This window comes from Mauremys reevesii, linkage group 1 (genome assembly GCF_016161935.1).
Source record: "Mauremys reevesii isolate NIE-2019 linkage group 1, ASM1616193v1, whole genome shotgun sequence".
Classification (NCBI taxonomy): Eukaryota; Metazoa; Chordata; order Testudines; family Geoemydidae; genus Mauremys; species Mauremys reevesii.
Window position 1 is genome coordinate 142,255,305 of NC_052623.1, and position 16,341 is coordinate 142,271,645.

The 16,341-nt window shown below is 47.1% G+C and overlaps 1 protein-coding gene across 3 annotated transcripts in view; it reads right to left on the minus strand.

Annotated features, from left to right (window-relative positions):
* ADGRG2 (adhesion G protein-coupled receptor G2) overlaps positions 1–16,341 on the minus strand; it is an 82,609-nt gene that overhangs the window by 17,151 nt on the left and 49,117 nt on the right. For all 3 annotated transcript variants that reach the window (XM_039520352.1, XM_039520351.1, XM_039520349.1), the window contains 7 exons: positions 10,416–10,602; positions 9,921–10,077; positions 5,628–5,771; positions 5,255–5,377; positions 3,480–3,525; positions 3,256–3,359; positions 2,887–3,011 (listed from right to left, as the gene is read on the minus strand). In XM_039520352.1, coding sequence (XP_039376286.1) covers positions 2,887–3,011; positions 3,256–3,359; positions 3,480–3,525; positions 5,255–5,377; positions 5,628–5,771; positions 9,921–10,077; positions 10,416–10,602 — 886 coding nt within the window. The remainder of the gene's footprint in view (positions 1–2,886; positions 3,012–3,255; positions 3,360–3,479; positions 3,526–5,254; positions 5,378–5,627; positions 5,772–9,920; positions 10,078–10,415; positions 10,603–16,341) is intronic.

Below are 16,341 nucleotides of genomic sequence, written 5' to 3' on the forward strand. Positions count from 1 at the left end.
CATACAAATGCACGATATAATCCACGAGAAAAGTCTGTGAGCCGAGATAGGGAGACGTTTCTTTCTTTCTTTCTTTCTTTCTTTCTTTCTTTCTTTCTTTCTTTCTTTCTTTCTTTCTTTCTTTCTTTCAGCAATCGCTACAATGAGTTGGGTGGATCTACAGAACGATTTAGTCCACTCTGTAGAACACTAAGGCAATCTAACATCCAGAGTATGAAGATGTTGCTCCTTCCTACTCGCATGTGGCTTTGAGGAGAAAACAGGTAGGAAGACTGCCTGATTACTATGAAACTGGGAAACCACCTTCAGGAGGAAGCTGGGATGAGGACACAGCTGCACCTTATCCTTAAAGAAAACCATGTATGGAGGCTCCAACATGAGGGTGCAGATCTCCAAGACCTTTCTGGCCAAAGTAATGGCCACTAAGAAAGCCACCTTCCATGAAAGATATGACAAGGGACATGTTGCCAATGGCTCAAATGGGAAACCCATAAGTTTTGTAAGACCAAATTAAGTCCCATGGAGGGACAGGTTCCTGTACAGGGGGGTATAGTATTTCCAGGCCCTTGATGAAATGGATGGACATCTCATGAAAAAACAAACCAGCTTTCCACCGGGGGATGAAATGATGAAAGGACATTAATTGAGGAAATTGTTAAACCTTGCCGTTTCAAGCATAGCAAATAGTTGAGCATGTCCTGCAGAGACAACTGTGTGGGTGAGACTCCCTGCTGGGAAGCCCATATGGAGAATCGCTCTCATTTTGAGAGATGCATAGCCCTGGTGGAGGGCTATGTGCTCCCTAATAGGACCCGGTGAACCTGCTCTGAGCAAGCCAGCTCTCCAGGACATACCCACAGAGCTTCCAGGACATCAGGTGGAGGGAGCTGAGGTTTGAGTGGAGCAGACGACTGTGGTCCAGGGGGATCAGGTCTAGATATAGAGGGAGTGGAATTGGAGCAGCCACTGAAAGGCCTAGCAGTGTGGCGAACCAGTGCTGACGGGGCCAAGGTGAGGCTATAAGAATGACCCACACCTGATCCCGCTTGATTTTTAGCAGAACCTTGTGCACGAACAGGATAGAGGGGAAAGCGTAGAACAGGTGAACTGTCCATGGGAGCAAGAAGGCATCTGTGAGCAAACCTGGGCTGTGGCCTCGCAGGGAGCAAAACTTGAGCCCAGTTGCAGATAGGTCTATCTGGGGAGTCCCCCACCACTGGGAAGCATCCCTCATGATGTCCAGCAAAAGGGACCACTTATGAGGATTGGAGGCTGTTGAGGCAATCTGCCAGTTCGTTCTGCACTCCCGGAAGGTGAGAAGCCTCAAGACAAATTACGTGGGCTATGCAGAACTCCTATAAGTGAATTGCTTCCTGATACAGGGTGTGTGAGGGGAGGAAGAGTGAGTCCTTCCCTGCCTGTTGAGACTGAACACGGCTGCAGTGTTGTCCATAAGCACCAGGACACTCCTGCCCAAAATGTCCGGATCAGGTGCTGCCCGATGGGATGGATGTGCTCTTCTCTCAGAGGCCACCAAGTATGAGCATCTCGAATGGAGCCCCAAGATCAAGGGCAATGCCCATGGGTTCCAAAAGGTCCATTGCATTGGCATAGGTAAGTGACCACTAGGCCAAGCACTCAGTGGCACTCCTGTGCTGTGGTCCACGGCAGGGAAGGGATGACTGGAGGGGTAACAGGGGTGACTCCTCTGCTGAGAGCAGTACAACCCAACCTCCAATTCCAACGATGAGCTTCCTTCTGGGGACCAAGGAGGTGCGGTTCTCACTGGTGCTGGATATCAGTGCCAAGGTGAGGAAGCTTGTGTTGTTTTCCTTCTAGACAGTACCACAGGGTCCAGAACTAAGCGGCCACTGGGGGCTACGTGCTCCCTCCTAGCCACCAGCACCAACAACAATGGTTCCTGTACTGCCGGTGAAAGTGGTATGAAGAGCACTAGCAGACCTCTGGCAGCAGCAAATGCCTCCGGTGTGGACAGCACTTCAGTGGTGCCAGTACTGCATTGTCCCTCGCGTGCTGATGGTTCGTCCAGTACCAGACTCAACAGTACCCACATAAGGCCTACAGTCAACAGTGCTGACTGACACCAAGACAGAGGAGTGGCCTGACTTAGGTTGCACTCTGCTCTGCTTTCCATGCCTGGCCTTCTTAGGAGTCAGGGAACATCCTCTCTTGGCTGGCTGCCCCGTGTGCCTCTTCCTCAGCAACAAGGCTAGCACACAGTGCCGGGACTCCCACACCATAGGAGAAGCGCTCCTTAGTGACGCCGAGGTGCTCGGTGCCGAGTTCGACCATCTCAGCTCAGAGGAAGGTCTCAGTGCTGCCTCTATTAGGCAAAACTTCAATCTAGCCTGCCAGTCCTTCTTGGTACGGGGTTTAAAGTCCCTGCAAATTTGGCACCAGTCCCCAGTGTGAGCCTCACCCAACCACTTCAAACAACTCAGGGTGATTGTCTTATAGCAGGCAACACAGGGCTTGAAGGGTACAGAGAAAACTCTGCTAACTAACTGGAAACAAACTATGTACAATAATCAGAAAGGAAGTCAACTGAAAAGCTTACCGTAGCAAGGGGAACAATTCCAGCGACCATCACAGGTGGTAAGAAGGAACTGAGGGGCACAGGGTCAGTTGGGCCCTTTAAACCAGTACTATGAACACACAGCACCAGACGGCACCAGTGCCACCCTGATGGGTACTACGGAGGAAGAAATTTCTGGCGACTGTTCTTGGGGCACACACACAGCTACATTGGAATGGACATGTGCAATCACTTGAAGAAGAAAGAACTCATCCATTGTCCTTCAGGGCGGTGGTTATGGACAATCATGATCAAGTTTATAATGTAAGTTTAACGCTGCAGGTACTTACTCAAAGGCTACGTAGGTTACAAGAGTAACAGAAAGAAAAATTGCAGAAAAACCACAGCCTATATAGGTGATAAAAGTCAGAACCAGTGTCTGGATGGGTGGTAAAGTAGGATTTCTGGACAGGTCCTAAAAAGAAAACAGAAATTATCTTTAAGCCCGAACATCTATTCTACAGTTAAATATCCCCTTAGCCCAAGCCCGGCGAGCCCAAGTCAGCTGGCACAGTGTAGACATACCCTTAGACTTCAATGGTTCTATTCTATACCCAGTTCAACAGCCTCATTTGCTTAAAGTTAAGCACGTGCATGAGTGCTTTCCTGAATCAGGGATCCAAATGCACCAGTTTGGGATATTATTTATAACTAATTACCAGCAAAACTCCAAAACTTGTGAGGTGGTTGCATGTACAAACGGTTTCATTTTCTCTCCTTTCTTTAACCATGCATCCTTCATATGACCAGCCTCCTTTGCCATCTATTACAGAGAACAAGATTCCATTAAGGATAATATTTACATTATCTCTTAAAACTGTTAACAAAAGTTAAGACAGCTGAGGTGGCATGGCACTTAGAAATGGTGATATCAAATACTTACCATTTTCATTAAAGTCCCAAAATGCACATCTAACTGTTAAATTATCCTGTTTGAAAAAATACACACATTTTACTGAATTATAAGTTGATGAGTAAGGCAGTTATGAGTGTAAAATGGACAGAGAAGTATCTATAGCAATACAACATAATAAGGAAAAGCTATTTCTTCTATGTTAGCATAAGGTGTACCAGACTGTAGATGGATGAGGACATCTACACAAATGTGGATATACACAACAAACTAAACTTGGCTATATGAGTAGATCTATTGCCCTTAGCTTGTGCAGATTGATTATTATTGGTGGTAGGAATAGGGGCTTTTTCTAACTACCTGCTGTTTTGTTGTCTGTATAGACAGTGTAGATTGAATTGAAGGTTTTATTTTAATCTTTCCAAGTTTCTTACATCCTAAATATTATCTTAACCTCTTGGACCATGTGACAGAGTGTGAGTCACCTAAGGCTGACTCATCACTCTGTGCACTTTGCAAGGGTACCTACAAGGGCGAAATTGAGATAATTGATTAAGCACCAGGTAATTAACCAGTTAAGATGATTTAGTTCCTCAGCTGAGGACAGTTACAAAAGAGACAGGCAGAGACAGGAGGGTAAGGCTGAAAGGAAGGGCCAGAGAAGCTTGAGAGGTGAGATCTCTCTTCTCCCTGTGCCTGGGTACTAGGTAAAGGTTTGAGGGACCACTGCCTTATGCTGTGGGGAACAAACCATTGCAGAGCATGTTATAAATAAAGCACATAGTGTTGAGCTAGTTATCAGTGTGTGAGAGGACAGTTTGCATTAAGAAATCCCAGGGGAGAGAGTACTGGCCTGTGACAGACAACCCTGCACATCTTACTTGTGGTTTCAAAGGGATTACTCATCTGAATACAAGCTACTCATAAGTGTCTGCAGAATCAAACTCTTAGTTTGGAGGGAATGGAACTTTTCATTTTAGGATAAGGGCAGAATACGTGATATCTGTAAATTTGCCTCTGGTAAGGAATTAGTTCTTTTTGAAAAGGTTTTTTGGTCATGTTTTAGTATTGCAATGTTAGAGTTTTAAAAGGTGTTGTATTTTTCTTGAGGATCCTAGAACACTGCAGCTAGTAAGTGATATATAATGTTATTATGAACAACAATACTACATTGTTGCATTGGCCTCAACATTTTACCAGTGCAAGTTCTGATTTCAGAGAGCTAGCTTTGGGAAAATCCCGCACAAGGGACTGGAATCTCTGCCAGTTTCAACCCAGAATGTTTCTTGGGAGACGGGGAGATTTTAATCCATCCATGAAGAAGCAGGGGATATCTGCCCCCAAAATGTATAGATTACCTAAATCTGTGTGGATCTAAGGACAACCACACAGGCCAAGCCAAGACTATATGCTAAATGCTGTTTCCTGGCTGCATTGCCTCTGTGAAAGCCATGTTGCCAGTGTTTCGCTATTAGCCGTAACTGTCTAAACCCCACTCATGAGATGCTCATTCATCTGAGGGGGAACAACATAAAATAATGCTGGCTGGGTAGGAATTTGATAGAATAGTGAGAAATCCCTAATAACTGCAACTCAATGGTTTGAATAATGTTAATTAATAAACATTATTGGTTCACATGAGATCTGTTGGAAATTTTGAAGCCAATGAACTTAGATGAGAAAACCACAAAAGAACGACAGAGCAAATGAAGCAGCCTGCATATTCAGCATAGCATAAGTACTAAAACAATTCTAAGTGAGTCAGTAAAATAGAATTTTGTAAACTGCTAAAACCTAAGTCATACCTGAATAGGCCTGGTGTTCTGTAGAGTGACAGTAACATTTGCCTTCAAGTCACTAAGTGTGAGGTTAGCTACACTTGATGATATGACATTGCTGATTAGAGAGAGATTCTCGAGTGAAGAATCCTGAAACAACAAAAAAGTAACTAAGAGTAGAAAAAAATTAAATACAATAGAGCACACACACACAATTTCAGTTATCACAATGATTAGAGCTGGGCAAAAATGTCTGAAATATTAAAATCTTCTGATGAGAAACACAATGATTTTTTGTGAAAATTTATGCTCATTTGCCCCTCTCACCACCCCATTTTTCTAACATGGAGTTAAAGAATATTATGAAGGATCCCTCATGTACAGGGTCCCAAAAAGTTACCTGAAATGGAGTTGTCTTTTCAAAAAAGTTGAATATAATTCTAGAAGCCAGAGGCATATCTTCAGAAGACAAGTTTGTCAGCAATGAGGAAGGCAGTGCAATTGCTCCAATACTATTTATAGGTGCTTGGGTGCCTAGAGTAATCTGAAAATTAAACATAAAAAGGTACAATAATTTTTGTTGCTAACAGAAGATTAGATTGTGCCTTAGGCTCAATCCTGAATATAGGAGCAGCCTATTATACAGCTGTGCCACCCCCGGAGCACCATTGGGAAGGAACCATGACTCAGAATCAAACTATTTCCCCTCAGTGGCAGAGCCAGGTTTTGCAACTTGGGGGTGGGGGCTGATGGACCATTGGTCGTGGGCTGGAGAGCAAGTCTGCCCATGCACTCCCAGCAGCGATGCTTCCTGTCCCACCGGCCTTGGTCCAGTTCCTCACTCTTGGCATTGAGCCCTAGTGCATGTGGTTGCAGGGCCATTCAGGTTTGGCCCAGCCATCCACCTGTTGTGATGGAAGGGTGGCCAAGCCAAATTTGAGTGAATGACATTGTAACCTGGTATGTGGGGTTGCAGCACTACCCCACCCAATGGGTCATGTTGCAATGCCCAGAGCAAGGAGCTGGGCCAAGCCCTGCAGCCCAGGAGCTGCTGCCGCCAGGTGCATGTGGGGCAGGCTCACTCTCCAGCCCCATGTGAAAATTCATGTTGCACACCTTGCCTCCCTATCAGCTGCATCCCCTGCTCTTCTTTAGCTGCAGGGGAGAAATAATTTACCACAGCTCTGAAAAGAGTGTAGCATACTTCAGCTCTTGCACCCAGCTATGGCTCCATCCATTTGCTCATGAGGACAGAGCATCCGCATTGTGGGTAACAGTGCTTTGCAAAGGACCCAAAGCCATACTCTGGGTAGATCTAATATAGGAGCTATGCAGGAGGTGGGGCATTGCACAGCTGTACTGGGGCTAGCAACAATCTAGCTCTTAAGGAGTCATTCCAGGGCTGAGAGAAGAGGGGGCAACAATGTTTGCTTTTATAAGAAACACTAAGATGGTAAGGAGAAGAGAGTTGGGAAACAGACATATAGTTCCGCATATATTTAAGCTTATCCAAAGTTGGTATTTTGTAGCACAGAAATTTACAGAAGTATTTAACTACTTAAATTCCAGACATCAGGAAGGAGGTGGCAGTGATGACAATGTTATTAAAGGTTTACTACAAAATTGTTTTTATTTTTTAAAAGAAATCCCCAAACCCTTTCTGTATGAATCCAAAAGAGCTCTCCATAGCCACTGTTTGTAACTGAAGTTTAATACTGAATCTTAACAAAATTTGAGACAATTATCCCAACTTTAATATCATTTGTTGCCAGACATCTGACACCATAACTAGGAGAGGAGATCAAGCCCTGTAGTTAAAGGTCTGCAGATCAGAATTTTGATTTGGCCTATTATAAAACTAAGGACATTTTGTAAAATTTGGGTTTAAATCTAGGATCATAATTTGAACTCCTTCAAAATTTGGGTGTCTTCAGAGCTAGGATCTTAGTGTGGGCTCATCTTTAATTACGACTATACAAAGCAAAGGTTTGAAATAATTATTCCTTTTTAAACTGCTTATTTTTATTCCCTTGTTTATAGTATTGGTAACGTCATTCATTCTAGCAGATAAACCAGATAAACTGTAGTTCAATTTTCTCAAGACCTTAAAGATATAACATCATACGAACAGGATGTTAACTTTTAGCTAAACTTTTGGGGTATACCTTTAAGATTAAGTATGTTTTAGTCTCGTTAGCCTTCTGAGGTAACTAGTATCGCTAAGATACTGTAGTTGTACAACTTAAAAAAAGAGTAATAGTTTAGAGCTCATGAAAGGTGTTAGAGACTCTCAGAACTCAAGACAGAAGTCATATGTATAATCAAAAGAACAGTCACAGCTGAGAAACAGCAGCGCAAGCTTCCCAGCAGTGCCCTAACAATGTTCATCAGTCCTGCCCTGGAGGTCAGGGAGGGGTAACTTCTAAGTGTGCAAGGGTAATTCAAACTCCAGAACCCAGTCTCTCACCTCTCAGGCTGTTAGCACCGAGACCCCAGTTAAGTTTATGAAGGCATTTCCATCACTCTAATCCAGACTAGATACAAATTTGTTGAAAAGCTCTGCATATCTCATTACCAGTCCCTTATAGTTACATCATGAGATTTACTTAGCAAATTACTACTGAGGGAATTCTGTGCCAAAAAATTAAGAATTATTCACACAATATTCTAAAATTCTGCATATTTTATTGTCCATAAAGAGATATGGAGGCTCCAGCATGGCAGTGGGGAGCACAGGCCACTGGCTGCACAGCGGTGGGAGATCACCCTGCAGTGCTCCCTCACTCCCTGGACACGGACTGGGTAGTGAGGCTGCACCTGACCCTGACACAGTGCAAGGGCTGGGCCTGCCCCAGAAACATCCTGGGCCCCTGCCCCCCTGTGCCAGGTGCACCAAGAGAGCAACAAAGAGGGACAAAGTCTCACACGCCCAGCCTTGGCCCCTGACCCAGGTGCTGGGCAGGCAGGCTCAGCATGGCACAATCTAAGTGTGGAGGGGCTTAATGTGGGGAGAGAGGGTTCTATGTGGGGCAATCTGGGTGCAGATGGCTTGGTGGGTGGTCCGGGTGCGGCGTGGATCTGGATGCACAGGGGCTCATTAAGGGGTTCCAGATGCAGGGGGAATGGGACTCTGCAGGGAGAGTGAAAGTTGTTCAGGCTCAGCAGGGAGTTGGGGGGATGGAGTTTGGTGAGGGAGTCCAGGTGCTGGGGAAGTAGGACTTGGTGGGGTGGGGGTCTGGGTGCAGCTGCTTGGGGCTCGGTGGGTTGGGGATCTGGGTGTGGAGGGCTTATCAGGGTGGTCCAGGTGCAGGGGGATGGGTCCCATCAGGCTGGGAATTCGAGTATGGGGGACTCAGCAGGGGTAGTCTGGGTGCAGAGGGACTCTGGATGCACAGGGGTTGGGCGGACAGGGGAGCAGCTCCCTGTGCAGTGTCCTCTCCCTCCGTGGCTGAGGAGCATTGGGCCAGGAAGCAGGAGGAGGTACAGAGCTTCCTGTAGCCGGGGGTGGGTCTGACGCAGCCTTGGCCACTCCTTGCAGGGAAAGAGGAAGTCCCGTCCTCCCCAGCCCAGCCTGGACTAGCAGCTAAGCCCAGCGCAGGGTAGAAACTACTCGCTGGGGCATCCCAGCTCTGCCCCCCTTTCTGATGATTTACCTCTCCACCCGCTGCTGCAGGCACCCAAAATGGTGCACCTGCGCTGCTGGGGAGGAGCTCATGACCACTCTGGAAGCTTCCCTTTGCTTCCCCATCATTTTCTGTGGGGAAGCAAAAAATGAATTCTGTGTGTGCACAGTGGTACAGAATTCCTCCAGGAGTAGCAAATGTCAAGCTTCCACTTCTACCTCCTTCCTAGTCTCACCACATACTTATACTTCACACATTCTTAGGAAAACAAAACAGAAGTTAGATCTTGCGATTATTTCACATTATTTATAATATTCTAGAAGGGTACAAGCACCCTTATTGCGCAAATCAGACTGTTACGAACTTGCCTGGGAAGACAAACAGTGCTCTGATATTTGTTGAGAACTTTTGATCTCTCACAGAAAAAGCCTTAAAGGTTTGTAGTCTGCCCTTTAGCGTTATCCCAAAATCAGGGGGTGAAAAGGTGAGAAAGTGGTGTTAAACCTTTCCAACCGCTTGTTTCTTGGCAAGGGCAACTGGCTGCAAGTGGCAAACATATATGAAATCCATCAATTAAGCAACTTTTCCAGGCCGCCAATGTAATTCTAATACCACTTCTGACAGGTGAGGCCATCTGGCAAAACTCCTTGAAATTCTTCAATTCTCTGAGGGTGGGTGATAAAACTATTCATGATTTTAGGCTCCTGGAGTAGGGAGATGTTTTGCCAAATCCTTCTGGTGTTCTGGCTGTTCCCTTACTAACAGCTTGTTAGTGAAATATCAGCTTCTGCTAGGACAGTAGCTTACATCCTTCTTATCGATACAGAATTTTTCTCCTATAAGTCTTAGTGGAAGAATAAAAAAAAATCTTCTGAAGACTTCAAAAGCAAAATAGTTAATAAAGACCCTCTGATTACAGCAGACATGCCTAACAAATATCCTACAGCAGATCTGGATTTCAGATTCTCTTGATTAAATCTCTCTCTCTATTTTTCAATATAACAAGTGCACTTTATCCACAAAGAGTCTGCATTTAAATTTTTAAGGATTAAAATCATAGGTGGCTTTACCTGAAGATCTGATGAATCTTGGACAGCGAATGACATTTTGCTGAAGTTGCTGCTGTGGACTTTGGTGACTGCTAGAGCCAAGGCCGGGGAGGTAAAATTAATGGATTCTGTTGAAAAGTTCAGTTTTAAGCCAATGGCATCCACTATTTTTATTATTCTGTTAAGACAAAATATGCGTAGTATTACAATGCGCCTATCATTTTCAAGCAGGTTGTGAAACAGCAAACCAAGCATATTCTGAAATCAATCAGAGCTTTTCTCTGATCTTTCTTATGCCAATGTAAATAAGAAGGAACTCCACTGAAGGCCATGGAGTTACATCAGTGTAAAACCAGTGGAATCAGAATCATGTCTCTGATATAAAATTTCAGTTTGGGTGAGGAAAAAAAGTGCAGGCTGATAGTTTGCCCATCATTTGAGGAGCTACCTATAGTGTATCACTTTACCAAGATGACAAACACAACATTCAGTTCATCTGTTTACAAAAATGCATACCTTTTAGACGCTGGGGATAGTAATGGAACATTTAGGAGATTGCTAATTGTGTTGACCATCTCTCTTGCAACTTTTGGCTCTATTTTCTGGGCTGACAGAGCACTTTCCATTTTGGATATTATGCTGTCAACTTCAGAGGCATTAATCGTGGTAGGTGTGATATTTGATGGATTATCCAAAGTGTTTCCTATGACAGAAGAAAAATAGTGTACATTAATTGAAAACCATCAGAATATTGTGTATGTCAAAGGGACGAAACCTGAGGAGAAAAATGAGCCATTATGTGATGGCTACCATTTAGGCCAGTGGTCACCAACCTGTCGACTGCAATCGACTGGTCGATCCTGGAGACTCTCCCAGTCGATCATGATCTCTAGCCGTGGCAGCATAGTGGGGCTGCCTGCCGCTAAGGCAGGCTCCTTGCCTGCTGTGGCCCCAAGCCACTCCCGGAAGCGGCCAGCATGTCCCAGCAGCCCCTCAGGGCAGAGGGGGCAGGGGTCTCTTCACGCTACTCCTGCCCATAAGCACCACCCCTGCAGCTCCCATTGGCCAGGAATGGGGAGCTGTGGCTAATGGGAGCTGTGGGGGCAATGCCTGCAGAGAGGGGCAGTGCGCAGAGCCATGTGTCCTCTCCAGGGGCCGCAAGAGCGCACTGGTCCCTTCCGGGAGCATCGTGGCCATGTGATGCACTACTGGCTGGCAGGGTGGGATGGTGGCCTGGCTCGTGATGGGAAGGAGGTGCCGACGTGCCGGAGTGAGGCTGGAGCAGGCAGGGAGCCTGCCTTAGCCCCGCTGCACTGCCGATTGGGAGGCACCCAAGGTAAGTGCCCCCTGGTTGGAGCCCATGCCCCAACCCCCAGCCCTGAGCCCCCTCCTGGAGCTAGCAGCCCATACCCCATTCTGCATCCCAAGCCCCTGCCCCAGCCCTGAGCCACCTCCCAGAGCCAGCACTCCATACCCCCTCCTGTACCCCAACTCCCTGCCCCAAGCTCAGTTCAGAGCCCCCTCCCACACCATGAATCCCTCAACCCCAGCCCAGAGCCTGCAGCCCCTCCTGAACCCCAATCCCCTACCCCAGCCCAGTGAAAGTGAGTGAGGGTGGGGGAGAGTGAGTGACAGAGAAAAGGGGGGATGGAGTGAGTGGGGTGGGGTTTCGGGAACGGGGCAGGGCCTCAGGGAAGGGGCAGGATAGATTCTGGGTTGCCCTTAAATTCAAAAAGTGATCTTGGGTGTAAAAAGGTTGGAGATCACTGATCTAGACTGATATACCAGGGATTGAACCCATAGACCTACAGAATTAAAAGCATGAGTTATTAAGCATGAGGCTCCAGAGCTAAGGCTATAACAGATTCCTATTCTCTGCAGACTGGCACAGAGGCAGACTCATAACACACACTTACTGGTGGGTTACTGTGAAGGGGTGGACTACATCTGGAGGCCCCTGCTGGAGGCTGCATAGCCCTGCCTCACCCAGCCCCAGAAAAGAGCAGAAGAGAAGTCCTCTAAGCAGCCTACAATGGCTGCAGGGGAAGCAGCCAGTCAGAGGGGCTGCTGGAGTGGCCAGTCAGAGCCCAGGAGGGCCATATAAAAAGCAGCAGCAGAAACAGAACAGTCAGTTGCTGCCTGGCGTGGGAAGAGATCTGACCATTTTCCTAGCTGGCTGGAAGAGTAGCAGGACCATGGACAGCTCAGTGTGGCAGGGAATGAGGGAAATAGGAAGAAGCTCCTGGCTGGCTGTGGGGACTAAGCAAGTACTGAGATCAGGGAGGGCTCCAGGAAGACAATGTCTTTGGGGAGGAAGCCCAGGGGGTATGCCCCATACCAGGGCCAGGACAATTTAAAGACTGTATACCCTGAAAGGGTTTTTTTCTATTCCACCATGTGTGACTCAGCTGGCTGAGTCATTGAAGACCTGCCGAAGATATTAGAGAGACGAGGCGAATGAGAAAATATTGTTTATTGGACCAACTTCTCTTGGACAAAGAGACAAGCTTCCGAGCTTACACAGAGTTCTTCTTCAGGTCAGAAGGGCAGCTCTGTGTAAGCTCAAAAGCTTGTATCTTTTTCCAACAGAAGTTGGTCCAATTAAAGATATTACCTCACCCAGCTTGTTTTCACACAGCAAGTCTAGCCCAGAAGGTGGACATTCATCACTAATTAAATCATTGTGGAATTACACTATTCACATATATAAAGAAGATGAAAATTCAGCACCAGTGTTAATGGACCCTGTTTTGTTTAAACTAGTCTCTAATTTTCAGCCTGCTAATTCTAATTTTATATCCTTAAATTGAGAGCTATTGTTAGAAAATATGCATTAACTGGTAAAATATTTATAGTTATCATAGAATCATAGAATCTCAGGGTTGGAAGGGACCTCAGGAGGTCATCTAGTCCAACCCCCTGCTCAAAGCAGGACCAAACCCAACTAAATCATCCCAGCCAGGGCTTTGTCAAGCCTGACCTTAAAAACCTCTAAGGAAGGAGATTCCACCACCTCCCTAGGTAACCCATTCCAGTGCTTCACCACCCTACTAGTGAAAAAGTTTTTCCTAATATCCAACCTAAACCTCCCCCTCTGCAACTTGAGACCATTACTCCTTGTTCTGTCATCTTCTACCACTGAGAACAGTCTAGATCCATCCTCTTTGGAACCCCCTTTCAGGTAGTTGAAAGCAGCTATCAAATCCCCCCTCATTCTTCTCTTCTGCAGGCTAAACAATCCCAGTTCCCTCAGCCTCTCAAGATTATGGTATAATCTTGGTTGCCCTACATGTAAGGAGGACTGGCTGGAGAGAAAGAAGACAGGAGGCACTCTGCCTAGTCTGAAGGGCTGACAAACCTCAAACTCACTGGAGCAGTGAGACTACTCAAGGGGAGGATGCTCTTTTGAAAAGATCTGTAACTCTCTTGTGCTTGTTAGGAGTAAAGTGACTATGATTAAGAAATTCCTTGTCTAAGTCTGTGTTCCCTGATTTCCTGCCATGTTGTCCCTGAAGGGGTTAAATTCAGAAGCCACAGTTCCCACAGTTTAGGTGGAATTCTGAGGGAGTGTGTACAAGCAACTTGGGAACTAGGTCTGGAACAGGGTCTGGAGCACCTGGACTGTGGAGTCCCACATCCCAAGAAGGGCTCTGTTAAGAGGATGGAACCTATGTATGTGCCTTAGAGTCCCAGAGCAAGAAACAGTGAGTAGTCCCTGCCCAGCACTTGAGATCCAGCATTTAGGTCCACTCACAACAGACTGGTATCTGTACAGTGTGTGGTACTGGGCCAACCTGTGACAGATGCATTCCTATTTTAAAATGTCAAATTCAAAAAATATTGATTCCATAAAAAGTGTAACGCTGACATTTATCTATTTTTACTCTTCTATTTTTCTTGTATCAATGTGAAGAGGATCTTTCCATTGAATTCAATGGTCTCTACATCTGGCACAGCTGAGCAGAGGTATAAGGATCCAGAAGATAGCATCTTGGTCTGCAGAGCTTTGGGTGGCCTCTGCTATACCACCACCCATCCAGCAATCATAGCAGAACCACGATCAATGTACTATAAACCCCAGGAGACTAAGCACAAAAGGAAGTGCTTTCTACAGAAAACTTGATTGGCTACACCTCTCCATTACCTCAGATTGGTCTAGACTCACTATTTAAGCATAAAGGAAATTCCAGAAAGATGTCTGTGCAACCCTTCAGTACCTGGGATGCTGCTATAACAGACCCCTCTCTCAATTCCCTGCTTCTGACCCTGTCTCTGTTCTTCAGCTCTGCCCCTTTGCTTGACCCTGATCCCTGACTCCAGCTACAGTCTCTGACTCTACCTCTGATTCCTGACTCTGGTTCTGACCTTCAGCTTGACTCCTGGTTTCTGACTCCGGCTCTGACATATGACTCCTGGATCCCAACTCCTGCTCCGCTATCAGGCCCTACTCCTGTGCTGACCACTAGACCAGTCTCCTGGTCCTACCCAGGGCCACCCAGAGGGGGGGCAAGTGGGGCAATTTACCCCAGGCCCCGGGCCCAGCAGGGGCCCCCATGAGAGTTTTTTGGTGCCCCTGGAGCGGGGTCCTTCACTCGCTCCAGGGGCCCCGGAAAACTCTCGCGGGGCCTGGGCCCCCGGAGCTTCTTCGCTCCCGGTCTTCGCTGGCGGGGGGTCCTTCCTCTCCGGGATAGAAGGACCCCCCGCCTCCGAATTACCGCCGAAGCGGGACCCGCCGCCGGAGTGCAGCCGGGTCTTTGGCCGTAATTCGGCCGGGGGGGGTCCTTCCATTCCAGGACCCGCCACCGAAGTGCCCCGAAGACCCGCGGTGGGGGCTGCACTTTGGCGGTGGGTCCCACTTCGGCGGTAATTCGGCGGAGGGGGGTCCCCGCCGTGGGTCTTTGGCTGCGGGTCCCGGAACGGAAGAATCCCCCGCCGCCGACTTACTGCCAAAGTGGGGCCTCCCGCCGCCGAAGACCCTGGGCCCCCGGAATCCTCTGGGCAGCCCTGGTCCTACCCACTAGGCCAGATCGCCCATGTCCTGGTCATAACAAGAGGTGCACTGGTCTGCTCCAATTGTTTTTAAAAGTGGGCATCAGGGAGAGAACCAGCAGAATGGAAAGACTACATCATAGTGTCCCTGTGCAAGGGTAAAGGATCTTGCACTGAGGGTAGCAACTACAGGCCGATCTTACTGCTATCAGTCTCTGGAAAGATCTTTGCTCACATTCTGCTTGGTAGGATGCAGCCACTTCTTAATAGACTTCCACAGCAATCAGGTTTCACTATGGGACTGTCCTTTACCCTCCAGCTGAGATGCACCAAGAATTTAACCACCCACTTCACATGGCATATATTGACATCAATATATGGCTTTTGATCAGGTTGTCAGGTCAACACTTCCAGCACAGGTCAGCTTTTGATCTGGTTGTCAGGTCAGCCCTTTCAGCACAGGTCAGCTTTTGACCTGGTTGACAGGTTCACACTAAAAGGAACTGGAGTTCCAAGTGCACGATCTTCACGCTGGTACCAGTGTGAAAGTGTGCATTGGTTCATGGCTTTCTGCACAACGTCAGCTGTGCAGCAGAGATGTGTTCTCTCCCTGGCAGCCTTCTGCTGAGCTATTGACTGAATACTAGGATTTCCCACTCCAAACATCGGAATCAAGGTTGGTCAAGCCACGTTCATTGACCAATATGCTGCCCTATTCGTGGGGAAGCCAGAGAATTTCCACCCTACCCTTTAAAGTTTCCAAGATGCTGCCGACACCATAGAGTTGAATGTCTCATGACAGAAGACCAATGTCCAGAACCTTGGAGCTGGGTGACCAGAATCCTCAATAAAGGTGGGGTCAAGTGCCATGGAGAGCACCAATGAGTTAATCTACCTGGGCCACAAGCCAAGGTCAAACTGTCACAGCAAACCAGATGTCCTCTGACAAATAGGTCTCACCACCTCCTACGTGACGTCCAAGCCTTGCCTATGGATGCAAAAACATCTCTGGGCTGAGACAAAGTTCAGGATCTATCAAACTTGTGTACTGCCATACTGCTATATGGGTCAGAAACTTGGACTCTCTTACAGGCAGACTTGGAGCACCTAGAGGCAGTCCATATGCACTGTCATCACCAAATCCTGAGCATAAAGTGGTTTGACTTGTGCAAAATGCCATAATCTTGCAGAGATCTGCCCTTCCTCCAGTCATTCACTGCATTCAAAATCAGCATTGCATGCTCCTCTGCCATGTCGCTAGGATGGACAAAAATATCCCAGCACACCAGGCTCTCAAACTCTCCATCAACATACAAAGAGGTGTATGCCTGGATCCTACCTGATGTTGCCTGAGGGGCCACCCCAAAGATTCATGGATTCACAGGACTGAGTCAGATTTGAGAACTTCTATCTACAATGTCTGGTATGATACCATCAGCCATGCTCACTCTGG